General features: G+C 59.4%; 2 protein-coding genes across 3 annotated transcripts; one reads left to right on the top strand and one right to left on the bottom strand.

Moving 5' to 3' along the window:
* Positions 1 to 85: 85 nt before the first annotated feature.
* OBSL1 (obscurin like cytoskeletal adaptor 1) lies at positions 86 to 19,917 on the bottom strand. Of its 2 annotated transcripts, XM_080798565.1 has the most exons (21): positions 18,852 to 19,917; positions 16,429 to 16,698; positions 16,099 to 16,350; positions 15,668 to 15,970; positions 15,189 to 15,485; positions 13,889 to 14,161; positions 12,443 to 12,715; positions 11,558 to 11,830; positions 8,219 to 8,491; positions 7,192 to 7,467; positions 6,830 to 7,117; positions 6,369 to 6,644; positions 5,523 to 5,792; positions 5,104 to 5,376; positions 3,844 to 4,110; positions 2,862 to 2,974; positions 2,278 to 2,434; positions 1,956 to 2,117; positions 1,523 to 1,627; positions 931 to 1,200; positions 86 to 227 (listed from the first exon to the last, which is right to left on the bottom strand). In XM_080798565.1, the coding sequence occupies exons 1-21, from the start codon at positions 19,861 to 19,863 to the stop codon at positions 220 to 222; spliced, it is 5,691 nt and encodes a 1,896-aa protein (XP_080654691.1). In that variant the 5' UTR covers positions 19,864 to 19,917; the 3' UTR covers positions 86 to 219. The 2 variants fall into 2 exon arrangements, with proteins under 2 accessions (XP_080654691.1, XP_080654692.1); XM_080798566.1 differs by lacking the exons at positions 86 to 227; positions 931 to 1,200; positions 1,523 to 1,627; ... (8 more) ...; positions 7,192 to 7,467; positions 8,219 to 8,491 and adding an exon at positions 10,863 to 11,171.
* Positions 19,918 to 20,841: 924 nt separating this feature from the next.
* INHA (inhibin subunit alpha) lies at positions 20,842 to 23,873 on the top strand. Its single transcript, XM_080799228.1, has 2 exons — positions 20,842 to 21,250; positions 22,855 to 23,873. Exons 1-2 carry the CDS (start codon positions 20,977 to 20,979, stop codon positions 23,685 to 23,687), a joined length of 1,107 nt encoding a protein of 368 aa, XP_080655354.1. The 5' UTR covers positions 20,842 to 20,976; the 3' UTR covers positions 23,688 to 23,873.
* Positions 23,874 to 24,192: the final 319 nt, after the last annotated feature.

The following is a 24,192-nucleotide window of genomic DNA, read 5'->3' as shown; positions in this document are numbered from 1 at the left end:
GGAGGGGCTGCAGCCTTGGGTGTCCTGTGTCACTTACAACACAGGGCCCCCGGGTAACTTCTGCCCTCCTACATCACACAGAGAGCCAGGGAAAAGGACTGTACCACTTTATTGTCTCCCAACACCTCTGGTTCCCCTGCCCCCCCAACCCCTGCCCAGGGTATGAGCACACGCCTTCCAAGCTGTCCGAGGGCACCTGCCTGGCCCGGTTCGGTCCTCCTAGCTACCTGCAGAGGAATGACTCGGCGTGGGGCTGGGGAGAGAGTGGGCACCACCGTCCTCTCCCCTGGCAGAGCCCGGGAACCCACATAGGAACTGCCCCACCCTTCCTGGGCCTCTGTCAGGGATGTCTGCGGGGTGCGGGGGGGGCGGGGAGGAAAACAGGGGTCAGCCCCTGGTTAGGAGTGGGACAAGACACGAGTCTGGAGGAGATGCAGGAGGGTGGGACATTCCACGTGGAAGAGGAAGGAAATGGGACTAGCTCAGGAGCCCTCTGCTCAGACTGATGTGGAGCTCGCCACGAAGGGCAGAAGCCAGGACGGCAGAGAGCAGGAGGGGGGGTGAGAGGCAGGTGGGGGCGCAGACTAAGGGGCCAGTAGGTGGGAAGGAGAGGAACTAGGGTACAAATGGGGCATTCAAGAGAGACAGATGTGGTCTGGAGTCAGGAGTGAGAAGCCTGAACGGGAAAGGGCACAGAAAGGCGGGAACAGCTGACCTGAAGCAAATGGTTCCTGTGGAGAACACAGGGCTCCCTCCTCTCCTCAGCCCCTCCCCCACTCCAGACCTCCAGTACATCCCAGAACCAACTGGTCATCCCAAGTCCTGGAAAACCTCTGGTAGGTGTGTCTCAGCCCACCAGCTCCCAGGCCACCCCTCCTTCCTAGCCAGCCAGCCTGCCCCTCTGACCTCTGCCCAGTCAGCTTCACTCACCCTCTACCCGCAACCGTGTGTGGGCGCTGTCCTGACCGGCCTGGCAGCTGTAGGTGCCCTGGTCCTCAGGTCGCACGTCATGGATGACCAGGCTGTGGGTGGGGCCGTGGCTGCGCAGCTCATACTTGTCTCCCGGGCACAGCTCGACCCCCTCCCGCAACCAGCACACGTGGCCCACCGAGCGGGACACAGTCACCTCCAGTATGGCCCTACGGCCAACCAGAACCGTCTTCTCTCTAGGGGGGCGGCGGCACATCTGGAGAGGCAGTGCTGGGGGTGAGGAGAAGAGCTTAAGTTAATAGGGACACCCAGGGGCCCCAGGAGGAGAGACGCATCTTCCCTCCCTCTGCAGCCTCCACTCCTGGTCTCAGATCTCCATGGCACTAGCCCGTTCCTCTGTACCCCAGCCCAAAGTCTCCTCCTCCCCAGGAAACACACGGCCCTCTGTGACCCTCCCCAGAAGAAGAGTCCCTCGAGGAAGGGAGGCGGGGAGGCGGGGAGGCAGCGTTCCCAGGACCAGCCGCCAGCCTGAGACTCCCGAGGGGGAGGGAAGATGATGCCCACTCCCTCCCGTTCCTCCCCAGTAGCTTACCCTCCACCTCCAGCTGAGCCACGGACTGGGCGGGACCCGCCTGGAAGCGGACCTCACCGGCGTCCTCCGGGCGCAGCTCGCTCAGCACCAGAATATGTTTCTTCCCTGGGTACGTGAGGGAGGCGCTAAGCGAGGCAGGAGCCGCCACTGGGGAAGGTTCGGGGATGAGGGTGGGCCGGTGTAGGTCCCTGGGTCGGTTTGGACGCGGCAAATGTGCGCTGGGCTGGGCAGAATTGGGTCGCCGAAGGGAAAGAGGAGCGGTCCAGGAAGGAGGGCTCAGAGCTGGAGACCCGGGAAAGACCGGGAGACTGCTCGTTGGGCTATGGGGCGGCGCCCACTCGAGGCGGGGCGGGGCTTATCCTAGTAGGGCGGGACCTGTCTGAGCCAGGGGCGGGGCAGCAAGGGACCGGAGTGGGAAGAAAGTCTGCCAGACCTTCCTGTCTGATGCGGACGTGGCCTCCGGGTCTCAGCTGACGGCCTCCGAGTTCCCAGCTCCCCGTGGTCTCGACCTCCGACACGATGCACTCGAACGTAGCGCCGTCACCTTCGCGGGCGCGAACAGACCGGAGCTCGGAGAGCACAGACACGTTGCGCTCTGGGGCGGAGCGGGAGGCGTGAGGCGGGGCGGGGCGGAGCCCGACCACGCCCACGCCCCGCCCTTCTCTCTGGAAGCACAGCGGTCAGTCCCCGGACAGTCGGGTCCGCAGCCCCCGCGCGCACAGCATTGCCCAGCCCGGGCAGCACCCGGAACCCACCGCGCACGACCAGGCGGACGGGCCCGGCGCGAGCCGCCCCCACTGCACAGCTGTAGGTCCCGGCGTCCAAGGGGCTGCAGCGCCGCAGCTGGAGAAGGCGACGCGTGCCGAGGGCCTGGAGCCTGAGCTGAGGGCTGGGGGTGAGGGGGCACCCGTCCTAGGGGTGAGAGTTGCAGAGGGTCAGGGTGAACTCCGTTGGACACGGTCCTGGGAGGCGGCGGCGCCTTCTGTTGTCAGGCGGTTTCCAGGCGCGTTTTTGCCTTTCTGGCTCTCAAGCTGGGATCTGGCTGTCCCAAGCCTTCAGGGCCTCGCTGAGAGCGAGGAGCCTTGTTGGGAAGGTGTCCCCTTTGGGGACGTTAGGGCTCTACCCCTTTTGTCTGTCCCTGGGCAATACTTAACCCCACTGAGTCTCAGGCTCCTTCCAGGTAACACTGAGATCGCAAGACCTTCCTCATACGGCTGTTGTAAGGATTAGAGGTTTAAGTGTAAAGTAAATGTAAATCTGAGCACAGTGCCAGGCACACCCCTACAGTGAATATTAGTTGATTCCGTCCTTATGATGCCAGGGTGGGCTGGGCTCTGACCTTCTCCCAGGTGACATCAGCCAAGGCCTGAGAAAGCTCGCACTCCAATGTAGCTGTGTCTCCCTCCGTCACCTCTAGGTCCTGTAGCCCCCGCACAATGGTCACTGGGGCCTCTGGGAGTGGGAGACGGAAGACATACTTGGGCACAGGGGTCAGTGGTGGACACATTTAGGAAAGGTGATCAGTGGAGGCCACTAGTGAGGCAGAGAATGTGCTGGCGATCCAAGTGGGATGCTGGTCAGTGGAGGATAGGACAGGGCCATGGGGGTCAATGGGACAGGAGTGACCAGCAGGGGGTGTCATACTTTAAGGTGGCCAGTGGGGGACATACTGGGGCTAGAGGGGCATGGGGGGCGACCAAAACAGAAATGCCAGTGGAGTCACCCATAGGCAAGCATGGTCGGTGGGGACCGCACTTGGCTAGAATGGACAGGTGACACTGGCCAGTGGGGAACATGATGGGTTCAGAAGGGCAATGGGGGTAACTCTAGAACAGGTGCAGTTAGAAGGGAACATGGTGGGCTGGACAAATGGGGGACACTCAAGCAGAGTTGCTGGAGGGGTCATCCTCAGGCAGTTAGTGGATCACTAGGACTGGAGTGGCCAGAGAGGCCCAATGAGTCAAGCAGTGGGGGGTGGGGGGGTCACAGCAGGCAGGTGTGGTCAGTGGGGTCACACTCAGAGTGGTCAGTGGGGCCATGGTCAGGCAGGCAGACAATAGGGACCACACCAGCACAGGCTGGCTCACGGTGGCATTGTCAGTGGTTTGCAGGGACCAGAAGGTCAGTGGAGTCACACTGGATGATCGGATGGGTCAAAGGAGTCACACTCAAGCAGGGCAGTCTCTGCGGCTGCATGGGGCCAACGTGTCAGGGGTATCACACTCTGACAGGCTTGGTCAGTGGGGGCCACACAGGTAGGGGGATCAATAGAGTCACACTTGGGGAAGTCATTAGGCAGGCAGTGGGCACAGCATCCGCACCTCTCACAGTGAGTCTGGCTGCACAGCGCAGGGAATCCACGGTGAAGGAGACGCGGCCCGAGTCGGCTGGGCCCAAGCTGCTGAGCACCAGGCGGTGAGTGCGGCCCTCGGCATGCACGTGGCACTGGGGCCCCGGCTGCAGCCGCACTCCACCCCGGGCCCACTCCCCAGCCACACCATCCTGGGACAGCTCCAGCTGGAAGGTAGCACTGCCCCCCTCAATGATGGTCATATCCTCCAGAGGCCGTAGCACCCTCAGCTGCTTTGCTGATTGGGGGAGATGGAGAGAGAGGGAGAATGAGGGCTCCAGCTCTGGGCAGGGGTTTTGAGGGCTCATGCACCCCCTTGGCCCTGCCTGTAACACCTCTACCACCCAACCTGAGCCCATATGGAAAGAAGCTCAGAACCAGGGTACAGGCAGAAAGGAGCCCAGCAGGCCAACTTGGGGGGAGGGGCTTGTTGCTGTTAGGGGAGGGCACACATGAAGGGGTTGAGCTGGGGTTGGAGGGTTGAGAGATCTGGGTGAGGGGTGCTCTGACACCGGAAGGAGCACAGAAACTGAAGTCAGACACGCTGGGATTCGACCCCAGCTCTGCCACATAGTTTGTGTGCTGTGTGACCTTTTGCAAACTGCTTGACCTCTCTGGGCCTTAGTTTTCCCAATTGTACAAGGTGAATAGCATTGACACATGGGTTTATTGTGATTAAATGAATGAAATAAATTAGAAGAGAATACATATCAGCAACAGCAATCATTTACCAAGCTCTGTGTGGGCATCTTTTATGTTATCTTCGTGAATGTTCCAAAGATCCCTGGAGTAGGGATCACCCCCATTCTTAAGAAGACTTGGCTCAGAAAGGTTAAGTCATTTGCATGAGGTCTCACAGTTAATAGAAAGCTCGGGCTTGTGGGGTGGGGTTGCTCTTTGCCAAATGGGCCCATGTATCCTGGGGCGTGTGACCGAGGGATAACACGGCAGGTCTTTCTGGAGTATAATATTTATGTTTACAGCAAAGCCAACTTGGACATGTGAAATGGAATGCAAAATCCACATGGACTTCTAAGGTACATAGAAAACACTAAAAAAGGAAAGTTTTGCTTTGGGCAGGCTGCTTCAGGTCACACTTCTAGAGGCCAGGCAGGGCTAACTTGCCTCAGTGGTGAGGGGCACTTTGGTGGGGGTGTGAGGGGCCCTGGGCCAGCCAGGAAAGGCTGTGTCAGGGGGTGAGCGGTGCATTAGGAGAGGACAGGACACTCACGCCTCACGCTGAGTCTGGCCAGGGTGCGATCGTGGTGGCTCTCACAGCCATACGTGCCCTGGTCAGCCAGCACGACACCGTGGATGAAGAGGCGGTAGACATGGCCATCCTGGGCCATGGACATGCGAGAGTCATGGGGTAAGGGCTCCCCAGCTCGCAGCCAGCGTACGGCCCCGGCTGCGCCCACTCGACCCGTCTCCACTTCAAGGCACACATCCTGGCCTTCCTCAGCCCGCACATCCTGCAGGCGCCGCAGGAACAGTAGCTCTGTTTCTTGAGATGGAAGGGGGAGGGGGCACAGAGCCTGACACCCTGCTCCCTGGCCCATGATCCCAGGGCGCGTGCACATATCTGCTAGGGCCAGGGTTGGGCAAACAGGGACAGAAGCCAAGACCACTCCCTCCCCATCAGGACCAGACCTCGAACGTGGAGCCGGGCACTCGTGGCTATGCCCCCTGCTCGGGCGGTCACCGTCCCCGCGTCGTCGAGCTGGCAGCCTCGCACCGTCAGCGTGCGGCTCAAACCGTGCTTGCCTATCTCTAGCTGGGGCCCTGGAGTGACAACGGCCCCATTGCGTAGCCAGGTGACCTCGGCGTCTGGTGGGGAGACTTCACACCGGAAAGTGGCATCATCTCCCTCGTGGACAGTGAGAGGTGTCAGCTCTGAGACCAGCTTTGCCTGTGGTGGTTCTGGGGGATGGGGTCAGGCAGTGAGGTGGGCTGTGTCTTTCCCTCTCCCTCCTTTTCCTCCTCTCCTGGGGGTGCATCTCCCAGTTATTGGAAACATCTTTCCTGAGGACCATGAGGGTGTCCTGAAGGACAAGATGCCAGCTCCCTGCCCCTCCTAGCCACCTTCTCTCAATCCTGGCTTGCCTCTGACTCCATAACAGATCATTTACCATGGACCCCATTTCTCCTAACAGTCACCACAGCCTTAGAAGACAAGCACCATCCCCCTACTTCAGAGCCACGGCTCAGGGAGGTGAAGCAACTTGCCAGAGTCATACACTACTGGCAAGCAGAACCCAGGTCGGAACCAGAGTGAGTTGACCTCAGAGCCCCTGCTTTTAACCACTGGGCTATGTCTTCTCTTATAGAGAGGGTTCCTGAAAAAAGGAGGCCTGAACCCTCATCCCAGTTGTGCATGCATCGGTTAGAGGCAGAGGTAGCAAGGTGGGGGTCAGGGGCGGAGGGGGTCCCAGGATGGGGCAAAGGTGTGGAATTTGGGGTGTCAGGGCCCACAGGGTGTGAGGGGTGTACTGTTACCTTCCACGCGGACAAGGAAGATGCGGCTGTCCTGGGGCGTGTCGCACAGGTACTCCCCAGCGTCCCCGCTCCGTGCCCCCTGCACCCGCAGCACCTGCCTCGCCCCGGCCTGCTCCAACCGCACCCGCCCCTGGCTTGCCAGTCGCTCCCCGTCCTTGTACCAGCGCACAGGGCCCCCTGGCCCGGAGAGGTGCACCACCAGCTCTAGGTCCCCGCCTGGGGTGCTGCGAACCCTCGTCTGGGCTGCCTCGGGGGCCACCACCCGCACGGGGGGCTCTGTGGGGTCAGAGCAGGGGGTCACTGGGAGGGAGAGGCCTGAGGGCTAAGAGGGGGGCAGTGGGAAGCAAGATGCCGAGAGAGGTGGGTGAGGGATGGACAAGGCAGGCTAGAGAAGTTGGGGGGAGATTCATACGGGTTAGGGGGTACAGATCTCTCAGGCCTTCAGTCCAGGCCATACTTACCAGCCACTTGCACGGTGAAGCTGAGGCTGGGGGCCCCCGGGGCTGTCCCCGACTGGCAGGTGTAGAGGCCTGCGTGGGTCAGCTCTGCAGCCTGGATGCGGAGGATGCGGCGGGGGCCCTCGGCCTGGAGCTCCAGGCCCTCGCCCTCCTGCACAGGGCTCCCGTTGTGACTCCAGAAGACCAGGGCGGCAGCCCGGGACACTTCACAGCTCAGCACTACCGGCTCGCCGGGGGCCACACAGAGTGGGGCAGGGGATGCCTCTGGGGCGAGGAACTGGACTGGGGGCTCTGGACAGAGAGAGGAGCATGTCGGCTCAGCCTTACTCCACCCTCCCGCACCCAGGCCGGCAGGAAGCACCCACCAGCCACGCTGACATTGAAGGTGACAGCTTCGTCACGAGTCTCGCACACATACTCCCCGGCGTCCTCGGGCTGGGCGTGGGGCAGGGTCAGGGTGCGCACAGGGCCCTCAGCTCCCAGCAGCAGCGTGTCTGATGCCTCCACCTCCAGCCCATCTTTGTACCAGCGCACCTGGGACCCGGCAGGGGCCACCTCACAGCGCAGCTCCACACGCCCTGGGGCCCTGAACTGCAGGTCCAGAGAGCGGGCTGCTGGGTGCACAATCTTCTCTGGTGGGGCTAGTGGATGGACAGATGGAGGGAGTGGGGCTCAGGCTCGGCCACAGGCTTCTACCTGAGCCCCCCACCCCCCGGCTGTCCCAGAGCAGCTCTTGGACCCCGGGTGGCGACCTCCACGGGCACCTGCTGTGTCCCAGGAGCCACGCTAAGCGCACTGCGGCTCTTGGCACAGGTACTCGGGACACTACCGCACCGATGTCGGCTTCGCTTTGTGGATGAGGACTTGGGGCCTCTTTAGAGGAAAATAATTCGTCCACAGTCCCACCGACAGGGAGAGGTAGGACCCGACCTAGCTGGCCCCAGTGCACACTCCCCCCAAGTGGCCCTGACTCTGTACCCCTCTTCCCTCTGATGTACTTATCACCTACTGGTTGTCTGTCCATCCTCACTAGAACTTGAGTTCCGCGAACTCGAATTTGAGTGGAGAACTGGAGGGTTGCTCTTACTGGTTTGCTTCTCTATCCGCATTCAGAACGGTGCTGAGCACACAGGAGTTGCTCAATAAATATTTGATGACTGAAAGCTCCTAACTGCTGGGCTCCCTCCACCAGGCCTCCAGTCACTGTCACGGCCTGATCTGGGCAAGCCAGCACTCTCTGCTGGCTGAGAATGAGGAAGCTGGGGGAGGGGTAGTCTTCCTGGGGGCAGGTGTGTGGGAGGGGGCCCTAAGATGCAGGAAGTGAGAAGGCAGGGTGTCTGTCCCTTAGCCTCCTGCCTCTCTAGCTCCCCAGGGTGCCCAGAGACTGCCCACCTGTGACGGTGACAGTGAAGAAGGCTGAGTCATCTCCAGCATCACATACGAACTCGCCCCCCTGCTCAGGCTGGGCGGCAGGCAGCACCAGGCGGCGGTGCGGCCCGTCACTCTCCAGCACCAGGGCCTCGCTCTCCTCGACCTCCAGCCCATCCTTGTACCAGCACACGGGGGCATCCTCCCGGGACAGCTCACACCTCAGCACCACGCACTCCAAGCTCACGGCGATCAAGGTCATCTCATCTCGGGGGTATATGATGCGCACTGGGGGCTCTGCAGAGGGGGGTGATCACAGGCTGTCACACACTCACCATCGGCCTCCCAGGCAACAAGAAGTCCCTGTCACTTGCAATAATGTGATAAGGATACTCACAACAAGGGTAAGAGGTCTAGGACCTGCTCTTTGAAATCCATGGGGCCAGAAATCCAGAAAGCGTCAGATCCCGGAAATGGTGCATTTATCAAAGATCACACACCTGCTTCTCCTTGCCCCCTCTGGGGCACCCCGCCCCCCATCAACCATACTAACACTTCTCCCGGGTAGCCTATAGGTACACTCCCTCTAGGCAGGATAATTAAAGAGTAGAAATCATTTCACAGAAGTTAATGTCAGGTTTTACTGAAATGACTTTGCATAACCAAATTAACGAAAAGACTTCTGATCTTAAGAGGTTCTTTTAGAGCAGAATTGTGAATAAGAGATCCGGGATTTCTGGGGCGCCTGGGTGGCTCAGTGGGTTAAAGCCTCTGCCTTCAGCTCAGGTCCTGATCCCAGGGTCCTGGGATCGAGCCCTGCATCAGGCTCTCTGCTCAGCAGGGAGCCTGCTTCCTCCTCTCTCTCTGCCTGCCTCTCTGCCTACTTGTAATCTCTGTCAAGTAAATAAATAAAATCTTAAAAAAAAAAAGAGAGAGAGATCCGGGATTCTAATAACAAGTATTATTTCCTAACGTTCCAGAACAGCCCTAAGCACCTTACACATTGAACCCTCACAGCGATCTGAAGAGGTAGGTATTGTCTTATGCCTGTTTTCCAGACAAAGAAACTGAGGCACAGAGTGATTACCCAACCTCTTTAAGGTCACAGCTGGCTACACCTGCTCTGTGGCGGGGCGGGGGTGGGGGTGGGGGTTGGGGAAGAACCGCCATCTGGGTAAGCGAGGCTCAGACTCTGTGAGCAGTGGCAGGGATTGCAAGCCAAGGCTGGCAGAACTCAGTAATGATTTTTGCGTCTGTGCATGACTTGCCAACACCTGTCGGAGGGTTCCCCAGGGACGCTAAACACTGATTCTGGGAGTTCATTTCCAACTGCTCCAAACCGGTCGCTCTTCCACAGAAAAGGAGCTGTGTCAACACAAGAAGTGACTGGTGCCCTGAGCCCAAGCCTGCCCCTGCTCCCAAGCTCCCTGGATGTCTGTCTCAGAATCTTCTAGCTTCCAGGACACTTTCAGAGCGCCTCTAACCTTCGGCCCCCTGGTGGCGAGTCTCGGGAACTGCTAGCTTCCCGGTCCCACTGTTGCAGAGGCGCGCATGGGCAGATGAGCTCAGCAGCACACATTCAAGTCCTCTGCCTCCGCCACCCACCTCCCTGACGGTTGGTTCTTAGACTCTAGAGGATGCCGGTTGGTTCTCTGGGGCCCAGCAAGGCTGGCAAGTTGCAGAGGAGTGGCTGCCTGTGGTGGAGGAGGAGGTGATGGGCACTTGGGTGAAGATGGGGTACAGTGATGGGGCTGGGGTGTGGGCACAGCTGCGGGACCTCAGCTTGGCATCCGACTTGGTTCTCCCTGGCCCAAAGCCAAGGTGGTACTTGTGTCAACTTCCCCGTGAAGAATCTGGTGTTTTGTGGGGAGGCCAAGTGTGGGCGGAAATGTGTGTGGCTGCCATCATGTCTGGCCAGAGCCTGAAGGGCCTCACTATAGGACAGAACATGTGCAGGAAGGCCTCTTTGGCTTTGTGGCTTGTGTGTGCCAGGCTGCATCTGGAATGCAGAGAGAGTGTGTGTTCGTGGGTGGGGGGTGCTAAGTAGCTCAGCCCGGACTGAAGCGTCATCACTCCCGGGCCAGGGCAACGAGACAGTGCCAGGTACCGGGCGGGCACTCCAGTGAAGCCAGTGGGGTTCTTCTGTGCCCCCCAGAGCTGCCTAGGCCCTGCAACAACACTCTCCTATCACGCTCCCCCTCCCCCTGACACACTGGGAATGGCACCGTGGGCTGCAGCCCCCAAGTTTCCAGCACCGAATGAACCACCATCACTTCCATAGTCCTGTGCTTTTCCAGCTTTAAACATTCTCCCCACAACCTTCAGTCCACGCCTGACCCCACTGAGTTAGCTAAGCCCTTGCCGCAAGTATCCAGTTTGAAGGCACTTCCTGCCTGCGCATAGGGCCAGCACCCCCTCGAGCTCCTGCCGCACCCTATCTCAACACTGGACAATCCACGTCTAAGACCCTCTCGCATGTCTGGCTTTCCTGCCGGGCTGTGCGCTCCCAGGGAGAAGTGAGCATGTCTGTCTGCTTGCTGCCAAGTGTCCAGACCCAGCCCAGGCCTGGCTCCTACGGGTGGCACAGGGCCCCTCTCCGAAGGCACAGGGCCCGCCCTGACTCTCCTGTTCTCTCTCGAACCCTCGGCTCTCATCCTTCGCAGCACTTGTCACGAGGTGTCCACTGTACATTTATTTGCGCGTTTATTGGTTTAACACAGGGGTCGCAAACTCAAACGCCCACAGGGGCCAGGTGGGAAGGTCAGTGGCTGAAGCAGTCTGGGGAGGGGCAGAGAGACATGGTGAGGAGGCAAGGACCGAGGACCGTGAGCCCCGTGTTTTGGGGGCAGCTGCTACTCAGCGCCAGCTGTTCGTCTCCACGGGGGGAAGCGGGACCAGAGCCGCCGGGTCTTCGGCTTTTTCAAGAGGATGCATAACTCCGGATTGTTATTTGAACTGTCCTGACTTTGGTAAGACTCTGCAGGCCAAACAAAACACATCTGTGGGCTGCATGGGGCCCTACGGACTGCCCGTTTGCGACCCCTGGTTAACAGCTGCCAGCTAATCTGGCAGCTCTCAGGGCACAGAGCCCGCGTGCGTCCACAGCCCCTGGCCCAGCGGCCGGCACACAGGAAATGCTCAGCAAAGGAGCCTGTGGAACACAGCTCTTCCCCGCGGCGGCCCCGGGGCCAGGGAGGAGACTGCTCCCTCTGGAACAGGGGCTCCAGGGTCTTCTGGGCAGGGATCCTTGGTCCATGCCCCGCAGCCCTGCCTCCCTCCTCCCCAGCGAGCTAACTAGGGGGTCCGGGCCAGCTCCCCCAAGGGCTCAGGACTGTGTTCCGGGCAGCTGGGGGGAACCCACACCTGTGACAGTGACGGTGAAGGAGGCCGACTCGTCATCGATTTCACACAAGTACTCGCCGGAGTCCTCAAGCTGGACAGCGGGCAACACCAGGCGGCGGACAGTGTCCTCCTTCTGCAGGAGCAGCGCGGGACTCTCCACCACCTCCTCGCCGTCCTTGGTCCAGCGCACCTCGGCCCAAGGCCGGCACAGCTCACAGGTCAGCACCACGCGCTCCAGGCGCACGGCTGCCACATACACCTTCCCGCTGGGGTACACGATCCACGAGGAGACGTCTGGAGGACAGGGACAGTCATGGCTGGGACCTAGGGGCCCCAATGCTCTGCCTGATCCGTGCCGTTCCCTCCTCCTGGCAAGTGGGCCGTGTGTCGGAGGAGAGATTAGGTCTCGTGGCTGCTCAGACAGCCACGCCCAGTGGGAGACCCCACCATGGTCACCAAAGCACATCACAGGCAAGGAGGCACCCTCTGCTAAAGAAACGTGCTACATTCTTGGGGTTGGGACAGGGACCGTATGAAAGGTGGGACCAGGGAGAGGTGGGTTGGGTGCCCAGATGAAGCCAGAGTCTCCCATAGGCTCCTCAAATCTTCTAAGGCCCCTAGTGCAGGGGCCCACCTGCCCCTGACCCCGCCTCTCCGTACAGCTGCCATTCCTAAAGCTCCCCTTCGCAGGGGAACAGAGAGGGCAGAGTTTCCCTGTGGATCGTGGAGCCCTGGCCCGTGTTAATGACAACGTGTTTCCTGTGGGTGACTGACCCTCAGGGTGCAGGCCAAGGAGGGACATGGGATCAGCCAAGGGGAGAGAGAAGCAGGGCCTGGGGACAGTGGCCCCAGGGTGAGCGTGACAGCTGCCCAGGTGGTGTCCCACGGGCCTGCCTGGCCCCCCACCTGTGATGGTGACCGTGAAGTAGGCACGCTCGTCTCCAGCGACACACTGAAATTCGCCCCCATCTGGAGGCTGAGCGGCAGGCAGCACCAGGCGGTGATGGGGCCCTTCCTTCTCCAGGACCACGAAGTCACTCTCTTCCACCTCCTGCCCATCCTTGTACCAGCGCACGGGTGCGTCCTCTCGGTCCACCTCGCAGGTCAGCATGACACACTCCGAGGTGATGGCGTGCACAAACACGTGCTCTTGGGGGTCCAGGATATGCACCGGGGGGTCTGGTGGGAAGCAGAGATGGGGTCACACAGACACCCTCCCCCCCACACACAGGAGACCACTTCCTCCCGGGGAGACGCTGGAGGGTTGAGGCCATGCTGTGCAGGGGGTCTGGGACAAGGACGTGGGGTACTGAGTGTGTGGCCGGCGAGACAATGAGATCGTGTGGCACCTGAGGGTCAGAGGTAGCTCCCTGAGTCCCAAGAGGGTCAGAAGTGGCTCCGTGGGGACACGGGCAGGGGGAGGCACAGCCAGCCTTTGTCTCAATTGAGAGGCGGTCACTATCATGGGCCCCATAAGTGCCACGCTTGCTGCTGCTTTCAAGGGAGCCCCTTGAAAGGGGGCAGGAGGTGGGAACAACTTAGCAGTACTGCTAAGTAATACAACTGCTCTCTACAGGTAGTAAGTTCCCCATCACTGGGGACATGCAGGCAGCAGCTGGATGACCTCCTGGCAATGGGGCTGAAACAGATTTCCACTCAAAGCGAGATGATAAGCTGAATCGGGGGTTCCTAAGCTGCCCTCTCAGAGCAGATCCCTGGGCTCTGCCCTGGACAGTCTGGTGTCGGGGGGGGGGGCCTGGGCATATGCGTTTTTAATAAGCTTCCAGGATGGTTCTGAAGCTGCCAGAACATGAACTGGCTTGAGAACCACCGGACCACTACGCTTAAAGCTCCCCTTTGACCCGGGGCACCTGAGGCAGTAGGGTAAGCACAGACCTGGGTGTGAACCCAGCTATGGTGTTTGCTGGCTGTGTGATAATGGGTAAGTTGCACAACCTCTCTGAGCCTCAGTTTCTTTCTCTGTGAACTGGAGATCTATTCTTTCTCATCCAATTATGAAGATTACACGAAATGGTGTATATATGAAGTATTTAGTACAATGTCCGCCTCTTGGTAGGTACCCAATAAATGTCAGCCCCCCGTCTCTCCTTCCCTTGAGTTTTGTTTCCCCACCCCCTACTCTGAGCAGGGTATGTGGAGAGCAAGAACACTAGAGAATGCTGGTGAAGGGCGGACTCAGAAGCAAGTACAGAATAATTTGAAAACATGTCCCCTGACCCGCAAGGCTATCCCCGGAAAGGACCCCCAAGCAGGCAGACCGAGGGTTGGGGCTTACATGGCCCCCTCGAGTCAGCCTCAGGGGCAGGAGCCCAGACCATCACAGTTGCTGACCTCGGACGGTGACACTGAAGAAGGCAGAGACCCCCTCCGTCCTGCACTCGAACTCGCCGCTGTCCCGAACCTCCGCGGCCGGCAGGATCAGGCGGTGTTTGCGCCCATCCATCTTCACCACCAGCGACTCGCTCTCCTCCACCTCCTGCCCATCCTTGTACCAGCGCGCTGGGAAGTCCACCCGGGAGAGCTCACAGGTCAGCACCACCCGCTCTGAGGTCGTGAAGGTCAACGACACCTTGTCCTCGGGGCTTAGGATGTGCACGGGGCTCTCTGTGTGGGGAGAGACATGGGCACAGGCAGCACCCTCGTCACCCTCTGCCTAGGATCAGCACCCCTCTCTGCTGCGGGGGCGGGGGTGTTCCTGCATCAGGCCACACAATGCGGTCATTGTCAGTGCATTTGTTGGAATTGGGAAAAAAAATCATCTGGGGCTTACACACCAACTCTCAAGTGCAGTGTACAGAATTCCTAGGGAGTCTGCTCAAATGCAGATTCTTAGGCACCCCCCACATGTCCAAGGGTCGGGGAATCTGCCTTATCAACCAGCCCTCCAGGGAACATCCCAGTTTGCATTCTGGAAATGCTACTCTGGTTGCTCGTTCTTACTCTGCCCTCCCCCCAGGGTGCCGGCAGCTGACCACCTCCGGGCCCTGCACTTGGGCACCGAGGAATTCCTCAATTGGCCTTACACACGCCAGCAATGGCGAGACGGCAAGTGCCACATGTCCCTGCACTTTCAGATGCCCACCGAGAGCTGTCTTGCTCAGGGGGGCCTCATTCCCTTCCTTCCTTGTGTCCCCAGGTGGCACAGGATGCTTCTGGAGCCAGACTGCCTGGCCTCATCACCCAGCACTAACACTCATAGCTTGGTGATTTTGGCCAAGTCAGTTAACCTCTCTGTGACTCAGTTGCTCCGTCTGTAAAATAGGATAACAAAAGAGCTCTACTTTATAGGGCTGTTGAGAGAACTGTGTTAATGAACACAATGTATGTGAGACGATTAGGGTTGTGCCTGGCACATAGGAGGTTGCTTTGATAATGTTACGGGTTACAGGAAGCAGTCAGGGGCTAGGGACCAGGGCCCGTGTCTTGGAGATAAAAAGGTGACCGAATCCCCTCAACCACAAAGCACGTCAGAGAAGGTGGCTATGAGGCTGGTGAAGATACTAAGGAGCGCCCCCTACATTGCATGTAGGTTGACATGGGCCTTGTGGACCACGGAGCCCTCTGTTTGGGTCCACTCAGGACTTCCGTGTCTTGACCCTATCTGTCTGCCCTGGTCCCCACCCGCACCGACCTTGGATGGTGAGGGCGGCTGAGTCCTGAACGCCCGGGCAGCTGAAGCCCACCAGGGCCCCGCTGTGCTGGTGCTGGACGGCTCGCAGGAGGAGCCTGTGCTGTAGGCCTTTCTGCTGGATGCAGTAGCGCAGGGCCCCGGGCTCCACCTGGCCCTCCGGCTCGTGACTCTTGAGTTCTTCCCCGTTAAGGAACCAGGTGCCCTGGATGATGGTGGAAAGATCCAGGGAGAAGACAGCATCTTCCCCGTCGTATACCTGGACATCTTCCAGCCCGGCCACCAGGCGAGCCGTGGGCACTGCGATGGGGACGGAGCGCGGCCATCAGAACCAGAGGGGCGGTAGAGGGCAATGGTGCGCAGCACAGGTGAAGGCCGAGAACAGACTAGGGACCAAAGGCTGGGGAGGGGAGGAGAGAAGATGGGGAGGGCCTGACCGGGGCTCGGCTACCATCAGGCGGGGGCCCACGGGACTGACTCACCAAGGTGAGCGGACCCGTGGAACACGACGTGGGGGCTGCGGCCGTGTTCGCTGACCGTGCAGACGCGGAAGCGGTAGTCGCCCTCAGCGGGCACACAGTCTCCCGGGACCTCCACAGCTCCGGCCTTCTCGATGCTGAAGCACTGAATCCAGTCTTCGGAGCCCACCTCCTGCCGCTCCAGCCGATAGATGAAGGGGGTCTCAGGGGCTGGCTCGGGGGGCTTCCAGGTCAGGAGGACTGTGTTCTTATGGCCCTTGAACATCTCTGCCAACACGGGGGGTCCCGGTGGGCTGTGCTTGACACCTAGGACAAGGGCAGGGTGTGCATTCTGGCCCTGCTCCAGCCTCCCGCAGCCCTCCCACGAGTCCGCCTCGGCAGCCCAGGCTCAGGCATCTGGTGGCCCTCCTGCCCACAGGCGCTCATGCCCTCACATTTGACTCTGAGCAGAGTGGTGGTCCTGGAGTTGCCCAGGCTAAAGGTGACCTCGCCAGCATCTTCTCGGGTGACTCCTGGAAGGACCAGGGCGTGCATGTGGCCAGAGCTGCTCTGGCAGGTAGCCGGCAGGTCCTCCCCATCGCGGCTCCAGCGCCCCTCGACCCCAGCTTCTTGTGTCTCCACCAGCAGCACCGCGTTCTCTCCCTCAAGGACGTCCAGCTTCCGGGGCAGCCGCTTCAGGATGGGCCCTGAGATAGGCATGCGAATCCTTCAGCCTGGGGTCTGGGCCAGCCTCTGCCCTGGCATCCTCCCGCTGGTTAGCCCACCTTTGACGGTCACGTTGGCCACGGTGCGCACCCGGCCCCGCATCTCGCACAGGTAGACACCGTCGTCGTCTGCCTTCAGCCTGTGGATGATGAGGCGCCGGACAGTACCCTCCTCGATCTGCTCGTACTTGCGGCACGGCAGCAGCCTCTGGTCCTCGCGGAACCAGGCCGTGGGAATGCGAGAGTTGGGCACTTTACACTCCAGCACGGCGATCCCATGCTCTCGGCCTTCCACGTCCTGCAGGGGCCTGGTGAAGCGGAGGCGGGGCTCTGTGTGGAGGGGAGAGGCAGGAAAAGGCTCGGGAGGGGGCCCAGCCAGGGGAAGGACTCCTTGCATCATCAACTACCTAAACCCACATGAGCTCCTGCCATTTTTCTCCCAGGGCCTGCAGGGGTTCTGGAATCACAGGAAAACCACCAGAAGGGAAGTGAGATGGCCTAAATTCTCATCTGACCCTGACACTTGTCAGCCACATCACCTTGAGCAAGGCCATTCTGGTGATCCTGGGCCTCAGTTTCCTGACGTTATTATTTAAAAAAAATACATATTCATAAAAAATTACATATTTATTTATTTTAGAGAGAGAATCCTGAAGCAGACTCCCCACTGAGCGTAGAGCCTGATGCGGGATGTGGGGCTTGATCCCAGGACCCCAAGGTTATGACCGAAGCCAAAATCTAGAGTCATCCACTCAAGTTTCCTGATTTTAAAGTTGGGAAAGGGACGGAAGGGCTTGGATCACATCAGTGAGTTTCAAGCTGTTCCCTGGGGTCTCTCGGGGCCCTACACAAATCCTGCAAGGGTCTGAGTCGAATTTCTCTTTTAAAGTACTTTAATCGGGGCGCCTGGTTGGCTCAGTCGTTAAGTCCTGGGATGGAGCCCCACATCGGGCTCCCTGCTCAGAGAGACGGCTGCTTCTCCCTCTCCCACTCCTCTGCTGTGTTCCCTCTCTTGTTGTGTCTCTGTCAAATAAATAAATAAAATCTTAAAAAATATATTAAAAAAAATAAAGTACTTTAGTCGCTTTCACCTGGATGGAGCTAGAGAATAGAATGCTGAGCGAGATAAGTCGCTCAGAGAAAGACAAATACTGTATGATCTCACTCGTATGTAGAATTTAAGAAACAAAACAAACGAGCAAACAGGGAAAAAAGAAACGGGGGGGGGGCGCAAACCAAGAAACAGACACTTAAGTATAGAGAACCAACTGCTGGGTACCAGAGTGGAGGGCGGGAGGGGCAATAGGGGATGATGGTCAAGGGGTACAATTCTCCTGGTGAAAATAAATAAATACACAAAATGATTTTTAAAAAGTGCAGTGAAAAATATATATAAAAAGTCCTTTTGTCATTTTCAAAACGGCACTTTACCAAAAGAAATGATGACAGAAATGACCGGTGGGTTATGAGACCATTGGGGCATCAACTTTGTCCTGCAGGTGTGGGCAGCTCTGTCTTCCCACTGGGCTTTTCTTTCCTGGTGGTGGTAGTTAGTGTGGCCCCACGGGTTTGGGGTGTATCAGACCTTAGCAGGACAACACAGACACCATACGCCTGACTGAGCACCAGGCAGGGCTCGGGGGATTTGCCAACTTTTCTTCCTCCGAGGGAACAAGGTGGGTAATAACTAGTAAGGGTATAATCCCTCCAGCTGTGATGAGCTCTAATTATGGAGAGCTTTACCTTCCAGTGGGGGGGCTGCGTGTCCCCCCCCCTTTGGGTTTTCTGTTTATGAACACTGTAAGCATTTGTGAAGTATTGTTGATGCTTCAACTGTGAAACAGAAATTTCCTCTCCTTCACCTTCTTCTTTCGAACATGGAGAGCAGTTTCGTAAAAGGGCATGTTTCCTCCCTCAAGCTTCCCTTTGGTGTGAATCAGGAGTTTCTCAGTGTGTTCCCTGCAGCCCGAGACTTTCCCACAGGACTCACCGAGGAGACCCAGTTAGGAATGCAGTCTCGTCTTAAAATGCGTATATTCAATAAAATAGCACCCTTGTCCTCACTGATAGGCTTTATAAGTACATGGCATAAATCTCGACCTAGACCTAAAATGTTCCTTATATCAGTCTCATATGTTGGGGCCCCACATGGGATTTCAATTGAGGGATGGGGAGTAAAACAAAAAGGCTGAAATCCACTGGACTAGAAGCGCTCCCTCTTGGCTGGTCCATCAATCATTCCTTAAAGCCGTTTATCAAAGGGTCATTTTCCACTCTCAGCCTCAGAATCACTTAGGGGGGTTGCTAAGTAGTTCCTGGGTACCCTGGAGACCTACTAAATCCGAATCTCTGGGGGGTGGGAGGCGGACAGGAAAAGGTTTGTGACTAGTCCGCCTCTCTCCCCCACCATCTCGGCTGCGCTGGAGGCCCCGCCTCAGGGCCCAGGAAACCCGGGCGGGGTGGGGTGGGGAGCGTCTCAGTACCTTTGACGTGCAGCTGCACGGCACTGAGCGTCTGCCCCGCGGAGTTGCGCGCTGCGCACACGTAGAGCCCGCGGTCCTTGGCCTGGCAGTAGAGCACCTTGAGCACGAAGCCGCCGTCGCGGTCGCGGTACATGAGGCGGCGGCGGTCGGAGAGCAGCGGGCGACCCTCCCAGTGCCATTCGATCTCGGGCTCCGGCTTGCCCATCACGTAGCAGCGGAACTTGGCGTGCTTGCCCTCGTTCACCCAGAAGGTCTTGGGCGCGCACTTGAGAGGCTCCACCACGGGCTTGGGGGCCTCGTCGGGGTCCTCGGGCGGGTTCTCGGGGGGCTGGTGCACCTGCAGCAGCGCCCCGGCCTGCGCGTGGCCGTGCGCGTTGCGGGCGTGGCACACGTAGACGCCCGAGTCCGGCAGCCGCGCCGCCAGGATGCGCAGCGCTAGGCTCACGCCCTGGCCGCCTTCGGCGCGGCCAGGCTCGAGCGTGAAGTGGCCGCTGTCCCACACTTCGTCCAGGGCCATCCCGTCCTTCTCCCAGTAGAGCGCGGGCGCGGGGAGGCCCCCCACCTGGCACGTCAGCACCACCTGCGCCCCCCGCAGCACCCACTGGGACCGGGGCCCCGCCAGGAACACCGGGGCGCCCTCCCCGGCCCCGGGAGGCGGCAGCGGGCGCTCGGCGAGCTGGGGCTCGGACTCGGGGGCCGGCGGCTCCAGCACGGTGACCGCGGCCGCGGCGTAGGCCTCCCCGGCCGCGTTGCGGGCGCGGCACACGTAGACCCCCGCGTCGGTGGGCAGCGCACCGCTCAGCAGCAGGCCGTGCTCGGCGCCGTCGGCCGGGAAGCTCAGGCGCTCCGAGGCCGCCAGCTGCTGGCCGCCCTTCTCCCACACGACAATGGGCGGCGGCTCCCCCAGGACGACGCACTTGAGCTCGGCCTCGGCGCCACTTACCACCCGCACGGGCCGCGGGAAGCGCAGGAAGCACGGGGGGCTCCCCTGATCCCCGGAGCCCGCCTTCATCGTGGCGGCGGTCGCGGCCGGCCGGCAGCGGCGCGGGGGAAGGGCGGGCGGCGGGCGCGCGGAGGCCGGGGGCGGCGGCGGGGGCCTGCGAGGCGGTGAGCGGCTGGGGCCCGGCCGCGGAGCTCTCCCCCGGCCGCCGGCTCCCGGTTCGTCTCCTTACCCTCGGCCCGGAGCTGCTGCTCTGCGGCGGCGGCGATTCCCGGGCCCCGAGCCGAGCGCTCAGGGGGCAGTCCTTCCTGTTTGCCTTTGCTGCGAGGGGCCCCGCAGCCTCCTCTGCCCGCGGCCTGGCTTCCTGCTCCGGAGAGCCTCTCTTCCCAGCCCCCTCCCACAGCCCGGGCCTCTCTCCCCTCCTCCCTCCCACCTCCAGCCGCCAGGTCCCCAACCGCCCGCCAGGCTGGGGCCTGAGTGGCAGAGGCGCCTGCAGCTGCCAATCCCAAAAATATTCTCTGATGACACAGCTGGAGGGACAAGAGCCCAGACTGGCTCCTCCAGGCTAAGTTTAGAGCAGGCGGGACCACCTGCCCCCCACCCTAGCCCCAGTTCTAGCCCCAGCTTCAGCCCTTCCCCCCAGGACTGGCCCAGCAGCTGCTTGGTTGAAAGGGGCCCCAGAAGGTCTGAGGGGCTGGCGCATTCTGTCTTTGCGACGAATAACACTCTTAGGAGCTGGCAGACCCCAGCTCTGAGGCTCCTATCCCACCTGATGTCACCTCTGTGTTGGGTATAGGGATGTGGCTGTGTGTGTGTGTGTGTGTGTGTGTGTGAGAGAGAGAGAGAGAGAGTGTGTGTGTGTGTGTAGGGGAAGGGGTGGTATGTGTGGGTCAGGTCACTCGGGGTGAAAACCCTCACCAGCCCCCTCCCCCACATGCTTGGCAGGAGTGGAAGATAAGGCTCAGGGCCACAGACATCTGCGTCAGAGATAGGAGGTCTCAATGCCATGGGCAGGGGCCACTCTGGATTGCAGGGCGTGGGAAGGACTGGGGAGACCAGGATGAGAAGGGTAGAAGAGGACCTGTGGTGGGATGCTGAGGGCAGAGTGGGGAAGCAGAGGGCAGACCCTGACAGAAGGGGCACAGGGCAGGGAGCGGGTTCACAGTTGGCAGGGCTAGGTGAGCTATGTTGCCCCATCTGCCACTCCTGTTCCTCTTGCTGCTGTCCCCAAAGAGTGGGCATGGCTGCCATGGGCCAGAGCTGGACCGGGCACTTGTGCTGGCCAAGGTGAGGGCCCTATTCTTGGATGCTCTGGGGCCCCCCACACTGGCTGGGGAAGGCGGGGATCCTGGAGGCAGGCGTCTGCCCCGAAGACATGCCCAGGGGGGCTTCCTGCGCAGGGGCTCTGAGCCCAGGGAGGAGGAGGATGTCTCCCAGGCCATCCTTTTCCCAGCTACAGGTAATGAAGGTGGGGACCGGCAGGGCGACTTGGAGAAGCAGTGCGGTACATATAGTGTGGGCTCCAGGGCCAGACAGGTCTGGGTTTGAATCTCCCGTCTCCTCACCTGAAAATGGGCAATAATGCCTACCTCTCAGGATTAAGCGAAAAGGTGCAAGGCTCAGGGGAGGCATTTGGGAGACATTCATCTGGAAGACCAAGAGTCTGTAGAGACAGATATTTGGGTCTGGGCCCCTTTCCTTCACCTTTCCTTCTTCCTCTGCTCCCTACTTCAAACCTTGTTTCTTTTGTCCCAATTAGCTGAGACTTGAAAAGATACCAGAAATGCAGGGGTAAGATTAGTTGGGAAACTTTTCCAGGAAATTAATCTACTTTCTCTTAAATTGCCTTTCATCTCCATATGTGTGTTTTGCGGTTCCACTGACCGAACCAGTAAAGCCCTCTTCCAGGTGGACTTTCTCGTAATCCAGCTTATCCTTTGCCTCAGAGGAGCTCCTTCCTCCTTGTGCCTTGGTTTTGTGCCTCATGCAGCGCAGTGACTCAGGGTGGCTTTGGGATCAGGCAGAATCCCAGCCTGGCCACTTAGTAGTTAAATGTCCCTTCCTCTTTGTCATCCTGTTTCCTTATCCGCAGAACAGATCAATCGTGAGATTTTAAATGAGAGAATGCGTGGGACACTGTTGTCCCAATCTCTAGTCCTTCCCCTATCTGCGTACCTGTCGCGGAAGGACGCCAGCTGCCTTTCTTAGAAAGCACTGCCCTCTATCCTGGGTGATATGCTTTCTCCTCCCAACCCCCCGCCCCCCCTCCCCCCCGCTTTTTCTTTCGGATGTTAACCTATTTTTTTTTAAGTGGAATTTAAAAAAATACTTTTTTTTTTTTTTTAAAGAAAGAGAGAGCACAAGCTGGAGGGGCAGAGGGTATCAAGCAGACTCCATGCTGGTGTGGAGCCCAGTGGGGGGCTCGATCCACAACCCTGAGATCATGACCTGAGCTGAAACCAAGAGTAGGATGCTCAACGGACTGCGCCACCCAGGTGCCCCTAAAAGCGAAATTGTTTTAAAGACTGTATCATGCAGTATTTCTGACAATATAAGAAGATACACGGGGTGGGGTGCCTGGCTGGCTCAGTCAGGAGAGCGTGTGACCCTTGATCTCGGGGTTGTGAGTTTGAGCCCCACGTTGGGTGTCGAGATCACTTAAAAATAAAATCTTAAAAAAGATTTTTTTAAAGCTATCTGGGGGAATAAAACAAATGCCCCTGTATTCAAGGTACCTTCATTCATGATTCTGTTTCACACGACCGGTGAACAAACATTTAGGTCTGATGCCAAGCGCTGGAGAAGGGCGGGCAGGGCCTCTTATATACATGGCTGACGGGAATATTAATTGGTAAAACCATTTCAGAGAGAAGTTGGCAACCTCTTGTATTTTTTAAGTCCTTTAGGGATGAAATAACAAATGGAGAGCTTCCGTGCGTGGGCAGAGCGCTCAGAGTGTGGCTGGCTGGTGGCTAGCAGTCGCATCCCTGCCATTGGGGAAGAGGAGTGGTCCCAGGCTCTGCCGGTCGGGGCTGCCCTCTTCCTTCCCTCTGTCTTCTGCAGGTGCCAGGTGCACGGACCAGCCAGCAGCTAGAGAGCTGACCCCAGAGGCGGAGGACAGCCTCTTCACATATGTGTTCCGGCCATCCCAGCACATGCGCAGCCGCCAAGTGACTTCAGCCCACCTCTGGTTCCACACAGGACTGGACAGGCGGAGCAAAGTGGCTTCCAATAGCTCTGGGCCCCTGCTAAGCCTGCTGGCGCTGTCCTCAGGGGTCCCCATGGCCGTGCCCATGTCTTTGGGCCAGGCACCCCCTCGCTGGGCGGTGCTGCAGCTCGCCCCCTCTGCCCTCCCTCTGCTGACCAACCCAGTCTTGGTGCTGCTGCTCCGCTGCCCTCTCTGTGTCTGCTCAGCCCGGCCCGAGGCCACACCCTTCCTGGTGGCCCACACCCGGGCCAGGCCACCCAGTGCGGGGGAGCGAGCCCGACGCTCCACTCCCCCGCTGCCCTGGCCCTGGTCTCCGGCCGCGCTGCGTCTGCTCCAGAGGCCTCCGGAGGAACCTGCCTCCTATGCCGACTGTCACAGAGCTGCCCTCAATATCTCCTTCCAGGAGCTGGGCTGGGACCGGTGGATTGTATACCCACCCAGTTTCATCTTCCACTATTGCCATGGGGGATGTGGGCTGTCTGCCCCACCGGACCTGTCCCTGCCAGGCCCCGGGGTTCCTCCCACCCCTTTCCAACCTCTTTCCTTGTTGCCAGGGGCACAGCCCTGCTGTGCTGCCCTCCCTGGGACCATGAGGCCCCTACGTGTCCGTACCACCTCAGACGGTGGCTACTCTTTCAAGTATGAGACGGTGCCCAACCTTCTCACACAACACTGTGCTTGTATCTGACAGCGTCCTGCTGGTAGCCGAGCCCACACCCATCACCAGCTGGAAGAAAGGGCAGAGTTCAGAAAATGGATGGTTCCCACTGCCCCCTCCTTCCATTTCTCTCTGCCCCAGGGCTCCCTTCCCCATCCCGCCCCTGTCCCATGGGTAACAAGGGACAATAAACAACACAGTGCATATGACTTGGCACACATCCTCTGGCTTCTCTGATATGGTGGGGGGCAGGTCTGGGCCCCAGGAGCATGGGATCATAGGATCTCAGGTCACACAGCCTCACTCGACCTTGAAGTCGCGGAGTTCCAGAGCTGGGATTGGGTATGCCTCTGGTGGGAAGCTGCAACTCTTGCAGAAGACACAAAGTGTTCTGAGCTGTTGGTGGCCGCTCCGAAGACCGCTGGAACTGCTGCTCTTCTCTGCCCAAGCTGATGGACCCCTAGTTCAAGGTCAGGGGAGTTGTAGACTGGCTGGAGATGATGGTTTTCAGGGCCTCACTGGAGACAGACATTCC

Source organism: Martes martes, assembly GCF_963455335.1.
Source record: "Martes martes genome assembly, chromosome: 3".
Taxonomy (NCBI): domain Eukaryota; kingdom Metazoa; phylum Chordata; class Mammalia; order Carnivora; family Mustelidae; genus Martes; species Martes martes.
This window is presented reverse-complemented; position numbering and strand designations above follow the sequence as displayed.